This window comes from Triticum aestivum, chromosome 3A (genome assembly GCF_018294505.1).
Source record: "Triticum aestivum cultivar Chinese Spring chromosome 3A, IWGSC CS RefSeq v2.1, whole genome shotgun sequence".
Classification (NCBI taxonomy): domain Eukaryota; kingdom Viridiplantae; phylum Streptophyta; class Magnoliopsida; order Poales; family Poaceae; genus Triticum; species Triticum aestivum.
The window spans coordinates 376,432,401-376,439,964 of record NC_057800.1 but is presented as its reverse complement, the minus strand read 5'-3'; the positions used below and the strand labels follow the sequence as shown (position 1 = coordinate 376,439,964).

Sequence of the window (7,564 nt, the reverse complement as noted above, 5' to 3'; positions counted from 1 at the left end):
TTGTGTAGTCTGTATGGGCGGTGATGTTCCACATGATAGAGGGACTGCCATTTATGCACATGAACTGTTAGATGAAGCTCAAGGGGTAGTATGTGTGGGACGACATGATCCGTTCATGAAAAATTGTTGAACATCCGGCTAAATCTTGTTGAATTTGAACTATTGTTGTACCAAACTTATTTGCATGCTATGTACGGATGATTTTTGCTATTTTTTATCTAAACTTCATGAATTCCGCCGTGTTTGATGGATTTTCGTCAAGTTAGTTGAAATGCGGTTTGAAATGTATGTAAATATCATTGGATGGCGGCCTCCCGCATCCTTGTCTGCGGACTAGCCTCCCCACGGTCCGCGGGCGGATGCGGTATCCGATTCTTGGGTCAGCGTTGGAGATGCCCTTACATGCATCTAATTTAGAACGTTTCTCTTTTTATTTTTTGAAAGAGAGACATGTCATTTACAACTTGGGAAAGAATAAAGTCAGGGGCAGTAATCTCCCAGAATTCAGACTAGCTAGACATAAAAGGAGTGTTTGGCTAAACTATCAGCGACTGAATTAGCTTGTGTGCGACAGAATTCAGATCGTTTCTGTGCGTTATGTGAGATCTGATCTTTGTCTCTTCGGACCCATGTTTAAATCCTGGCTCGGCACATACATGTCCTAGGATCCTAAGGTGCAACACACACGTACGCTAGGTTTAGAACAGAGGTCGGTCATGACGAACAAATCTCACCAAGATTCAGAGGTTACGACAGCATCTCATCGAGAATTTTGACACACAACCCGAGGACCAAAAGGCGTGCATTTTTGAATCAAAAGGGAAAGGGAATGATTCCTTTTAGACGCATGCCTTTTGATGCAGCGAGTGCCTGAACCCGGCCGTCTAAAAAGCTCACCCAGCCCAAGCCTGAAACCTGACCCGGCCGAGTGGGCTGAAACACTGCACGAACCATCGGCATCGGCATCGGCATCGCCACGACACCACACGTCTCCTCGATCATACAACTCAAACAGTTGATTAACCATGCATTGCATGCTTTCTTTCCCTCTGCTTTGCTTCCCTAGCAACGACGACGACGACGACGACCAGAAAGTGTGCAATGATGAAGCCATGATTTTTGCCCTCTCTTCTTCCTTTCTCCTCGATCGATCCCGGCCCTTTTCGGTAGGGTTTTGCATGCACAAAGAAAAGGCCTTTCTCTTTCAAAGAGGCCATAATTACGACTTAGAAAGTTGTCATGATGATGTTTGGAGCTGCTGCTACTCCATTACCATATGGATCGGAACTTATAAAGCACACACGCCCGCTGGAAAAGCTTTGCTTTCACGCGTCTACATGCTTGCCACATGAAAAGATGGAGACGACGAAGACTAATTAAACTGATCAAAAGGAGGAGCAAAAAACTTTCCAAGCTCTCGCTCCTTTTCTGCTGCTCGCCCAAAGAGTCTCTAATAAAATTTGTAAAAGCACGTACAGGCCGGATGCATGCATGCAGAATTATTCATCAAACAGAAGAAGAAGAAGAAGAAGAAGAAGAAGAAGAAGAAAGGTGAAGACGATGACATCATGATTAATTTCATCGATTGACATGATCATCCCTAATCAGTAGCTAATGATGATGGATCGATCTATCTTCTGATCGATGCATGGTCTTACATTGGGCACAACACATGAAAACACTTGCGTACGTGCATGTCCCTCATCAATAATCTATCTAAACCGGCTGCTCATGAAAGCCTCCTCTCCTCCTCCTCCTCCTAGGGTTTCGCCGGCTCCTGTCGCCGGGAAGGCGAAGGCCGGCATGTTGTTGTAGCTCATCAGTGGCGCCATGCCTGTGTTCGATATGGCATTAGCGCCGTAATTCCGGCGGTCTAGGGTTTGCAGCTCCCTGAGCTGCGACTTGAGGAAGCGGAGGTAGTTGGCGGCCTCGTCCAGCATGGAGGCCGTGTCCATCTTGGCGCCTCCCGGGACGAGCTTCTGCAGCACGCGCAGCCGCTCGCTGATGCGCTCCCGCCGCTGGCGCGCCGCCACCGTCTGCGGGTCGGACGAGATGCGCACGTTGCGCCTGCTTGGCCGCTCGCCGGTGTCTTCCTCCTCGACGCCGAGGCTCACCGGCCGCATCGCCGCCGCGCGATAGATCATCTCCTTCACCTGCGCCAGGGCCTCCGTGTCCGGTTCGTACCGGGGGACGTCGTCGCAGCCGTTGTTGACGGAACTTCTGCCGTCAAAGCTGATGCTGGACGAGGTGCTGCTCAGCGACGGCTTGGTGCGCTTGGAGGACGGCGCAGCACCGCCGCCGCCGCTGAACGCAATCTGGATGCCGCCATCTCCGGTGTTGGTGTACGCGAGGAGGCTGCAGAGAGGGTTCTCCTGCGACTGCGGGTGCCCGTCGGCGGCCGGGCATGGTGCATCGGCGGCCCTCCTCTTTCTACTTGACCGGAGTTGCCTTTTGGCACCACCGTTGGCTTCGTCACACTGCCTCGTCGTCCCTGCTGTTACCGCCGATGTCAGCGCGTTATTGCCGGAGTCAAAGGCCGCCGCATCGACGACGCCGGCAGCCGCGCCTTTTGGGAAGGAAGGTGCCGCAGGTACAGTAGCCAACGTGACAGCTCGTGCTGCTGGTACGAGGTCGTAGTCGACAGGCATCCCCATCACGCCCTGATGGCGATGTTGATGCTGCTGTCGCTGCAAGACAACCCCGTCAACCTCAGCGTAGGCAGGCGTGACGGGTGCCGTCCCCGTAGCGCCGAATGCGAGGCTGGCCGCCTCGAGGCCGCCGGCCATCGGCTTGCCACCTGCGCACGGCACCTGGATGCCTTGCAGCTCCATGATCGCGGCCGCGAGCGCCTCGTCCAGCACCAGCCTCTCCAGCACCGTCATGCCGCTCCCGTCCACAACATTAACGACATCACCGGCCGCGCCACCGTCTCCACCGCCGCTGTTCCACGCGCTCTCGCTTAGGATCATGTCGTTGCAGAAGCCAGGATCCATCTTGCCACCTACTAATAAGAAATCGGATATGAGCTATACATCCAAGTAGCTAGCGAGGCTCTGATCTGTCTGAGGCCGATCTGACGAAGCACATGCAACTACCGACCCAGCAACATGCATATGCACAGATGAGCGCATCGATCAAATGGCGCGTACCTTTAATTAATGGGACGCAAGTAAGCTGAGGAAGAGGGGAGCACTCTGCCGCTGTTGCTGCTGCTGGTGGTGGTGGTGATGGTAGGCTAGCTCGTTGCAACAGAGGGAGCATTCGCGCATTAAACGCTAGCTCACTCGAGGAGGAAGATGCTAATGGCGCAATAAGACAAGATGCCTGCAGTGTTGAAGCTACTTTTAGGGCCCTGCGCGCAGCGTGTGTGTGTGTGTGGTGTGCTCTCTCTAGCAAAAGGCTGCAGGCCGGAGGGGAAAGCAAGCAGGCTCTTATAAAGAGGCAGGCCAAAGAATAGATGGCCTATGGCTATGGTGGTATACTGTACTGTCTAGTTAGTACACACAGTTGTATACCTTTTACTACTAGTACACACTACACAGCACACTACCTCATCGATGGTCCTCACGCTTGACACACTGTGTGTGCAGTGCAGCGATGCACACATCTAGGCTCTAGCTATAGCCACAGCACAGCTAGCTACTGCCTATTATCACTCACTATGGTATGCCTGTCATATTAATGCTCTTGATTGTGTGGGTTCTGAAATATAAGCTTGCTAACATGCCTAGAGCTTTTAGTACTTACCGGATAGCAGGGTACTGCTCTCTTCTCATATGCCTAGGGTTGTGTAGGTAGGGGATAGCGCTCAATTATACAAGTACTAGTACTACTGGTACATTAGTTATTTCAAAATTTATCTAGAGGTAAGTTGCCGGGTTTTACAATTTGGGTCAGTCAGAAGGAAGCATGCCAGGGTGAGCATAGCGAGGACCGGGGCGCCGGCAAGGCATTAGCCAGGAAGGAGCCGTAGCCGGCGATGTGCAGGCGGAGGCGAGTCCAAAAGGTTGACGGTATGGGGAGCAAGGGGGTGTGGGCTCGTAGGAAATTCTAGTGGTTCGCCGGTTTAGAAGCATGGCCAGGGCTGGGGCTAGCGCAGCGGTGAGTGGTGGTGAGGGGAGGGTGGGCGGCGAGGCTGGTGCGAAAGCGCCGCCGGCCGCAGGCTATAGAGGCAGGCGGTTAGGCCGGTGGTCGTGGCAAGTCTTGAGGAAGAAGATGAACTAGGAGATTGGGAGGTTGAAGAATACCACTCTTGACCATTCTTTTTTGCATCGAACCATCAAGAACTAATCGACTAATTTAATTTATTTATTCCAGTCCGCTGACTCCTAGTACTCCCTTCGTCTCAAAAATAACTGTTTCAACTTTGTATCAAGTACTAACTTTAGTATAAAATTGTATTTAAGTTGAGATACTTATTTTGAAAGGGAGGGAGTATAGTATTTGTGTGTAAAGCATTACAATCCTATAATCTAGGGTGAGAGATTTCTTTGGATTATATGTAGTACTTCAATTGACATCTGAGGAGGGAGAACCTAAAAAAAGTCTTTCACTAATTACTTGCTAGCTGCATCTGGGTGTTATGATTTGATTATGATCAAGTGTGAGAAAGAGATATAGGAGATCAAGTGTGAGAAAGAGATATAGGAGATCAGTGACAGGGCTGGCTTTGAGCTCATGAGCACCACTGCCCCTTGTCGTCTGCGTATAAACTACACGCAGGCATGTGTGCATATGTGTGCAGTGCATGCATTACTTGCTCCTAGCTTAGCCAGCCTAGAAGTGACCTTGTAGTAGTAACTGTCAGGAGAGCAAAAAGATTTTCACTTTTACTGGCAGCTTTAACTTTGGGCACTTTCATGCATACATGTATGCTAGCAGCAGCTAGTGTATGTGGAGTGTATTAGTAGAGTAGTAAGGAGTACATACATGTAGCTAGCCAGCTATGCTAGGCATATGCACGATGCAGCTCTGGGGGGAGGAGGATGTGATAGAGCTACATTACATTGTTAAAACTGGAGCTATCCTTCGTAGCAGGTACCTATCTTAGGGCAACCCCTACGGATCATCAAAAGGGACATCACCAAATTTCCACCCATGGACTTTGGTAGGAGAGCTAGTCATTCAATCTGAGTCACTAAGGGTGCGTTTCGTGGACGGGAACTCGACGCTCTCGGTGGCAAATTTTCGTGTTTTGCCCCTTTTCTGATATCTATTCGAGATTTGATCCTGGTTTGAAAAAAAATCGAGATCTGACCCTTTTGCTATCGTCAGGGTCCATGGCGGTAGGGTGTAACAGCCTACTGCTAGGAACCTTGACGGTAGGAAACATCCCTACCGCCAAACAGAATGGCGGTAACATGTACAACCCTACCGCCAAGGAGCTCGGCGGTAGGCACGAGCACGCATTGTGTTCAATACTTAGCAAAATTTCGTGGTAGGGCATGCAACCCTACCGCCAGGGACCTTGGCGGTAGGTAGTTATACCCTACCGCCATGGACCCTGGCGGTAGCAAAAGGGTCAGATCTCGAAAAAAATTCAAACTAGGGTCAGATCTCGAATAGGTATCGAAAAAGGGTCAAAACACGAAATTTAGCCGCTCTCGGATACCGCGCACCCTATATACGTCAAAAGTTTTAGTAATTTAAAAGAAGTTTAAAAAAATTCAAATCTTTTTTGGAATCAAACATGATCAGATATTGTACTCATCTAAAAAATTTGGACAAGAAATGATTTCAATTGACTTCAAGGCAAAAAAGACAAGCTATGACGACAATATAGCGTGTATAATACTTGTATATAGCGTTTTTTTACCGAATCTTCGACCCAGGATACAACGAAAGACATTCTCTGATGAATCTGTCTATACAACTACAATATTTGATCATGTTTGATACCAAAAATGATTCGGAATTTTTTAAACTTTTTTGAATTACTAATATTTTTTGCATATAGGGTGCGCGGGTACCTAGGTTCTCCTTGGTATTTTCCTGCGTTTCGTAGTCTGTTTTTTGCCCTTTGCATGTACGACTCAACTGGGACATGCTAAGCAAATGCAAGCTCAAAATCACTTTTTGCATGTAGTTTGGTAGGTTGCATATAGTCTGGTTGCATTGGGGAAGTAATTTTTTTCATGGCGTTTGGTGGCATGCGTTGGCTGGCTTGATGTACTATACGGTGTTTGGTTGCATACACTAGACATGCTTAAGAGTTAACAGATACACATGACACACAATTCCAGTACAGTGACTCGGCGACTGGAGTGGACAGTGGCCGCAGTGCCACGTCCGACGCGATGAGAACAAAGTGTCAGATGAGCGGTCCAGTTGGCGGTGCAACGAACTAGTTGCTTGCGCCGTCTCCACCGGAGAAGTCCGCAAGAAGGAGCGAGGAGGAGGGCACCGAGGCAGAGGACGGGGAGGAGAAGTGCAGTGTACGCGCGATGGCGGCGTCACTGTAGTAGGCCACGAGCGAGGAAACCGAGAGGAACGACATTAGCGGCAACGTGTGCAATGGAGGAGGTTAAGCACAAGAGAACGATGACGCTGTCTAAGAGGGAAGCAACGAAGTGAAAAGGGACAAGGAAGACGAAGGCGCGGAGCGCGAAGATTGCATCCCAGTGGCAAGGCCAAGACGGCCGCAAAGGTTCACTATAGAGATACCCCAGAGCCTCCATTCCACCACTCTGCCAACACATGCAACTCTCTAGAATCCCCGGAGGCTGCTTGGAGATGCCCTAGAGTTTCCGGGACAGGTAGACTCTTGGCCACCCCATAGGCTTTAGGCCTACGCCCCTCCCGCCCCGATTCGCATCCTTTGGAAGCCTCCAAGGCCTCCCAGATACTCCCTAGAAACTCCATCCCACCATAGAGTCTCTGCCCCCCTGCCCGTATGCGCCCGTATGCAGTGACTTTGGGTTTGGCCCATGCATCTTGTCGTTCCACTTACCCTTTCATGGGTCGACCTATATATACCTGTCCCTACCTCTTCTCCAAGGTTATAACATATTATAACTCAAATACAGAGCTTTTCTCATGTGTCTCCTCTTTTGGGAACTCCCCTAGTGAGTATCAAGGCCTCTCGAGTGAGAGGACTACATTGGTGTGTGAAACGAACGGGCGAAGACTCCAGGGAGTACAAGGCAACCCTTGTACTAAAGGCTCCATGAGCACAAGACCTCCTTCCATGGAGAAGATTATTCATGCGGAACTCAAGCTTTATTTTTCTTAAGACTTTGGGAAAGCCCTATATTGCTCCCTTCGCTGCTTTTGTGGATGATTGGGATCAAGGATCTATCCATGTGTATCTCTTGTTTCCACTTGTGTGTTGATTTGTGATGGCTTCCCTTGTGTTTCCTCATGATTTCCCCCTTTTTATCTGTTCTTCGCATTCTTCCTGATATCCACCTCCAATATGTGAAGATCTTGCTGGGACTAGATGGGTTTTTGACATGATTTATAGGAAATATCGGGGCTATGAAACGCAACCTAATGGCATTTCTTGAGAACGTATTCAAGGGATAACTTTAGTTGTTTAATCTCAACCTAGTCATGATTACATTGC

General features: G+C 49.4%; 1 protein-coding gene across 1 annotated transcript; it reads right to left on the bottom strand.

Moving 5' to 3' along the window:
- Positions 1–1,556: 1,556 nt before the first annotated feature.
- Positions 1,557–3,834, bottom strand: LOC123058346 (uncharacterized). The gene is made up of 2 exons (XM_044481093.1): positions 3,150–3,834; positions 1,557–3,001 (listed from the first exon to the last, which is right to left on the bottom strand). The coding sequence occupies exons 1-2, from the start codon at positions 3,259–3,261 to the stop codon at positions 1,713–1,715; spliced, it is 1,401 nt and encodes a 466-aa protein (XP_044337028.1). The 5' UTR covers positions 3,262–3,834; the 3' UTR covers positions 1,557–1,712.
- Positions 3,835–7,564: the final 3,730 nt, after the last annotated feature.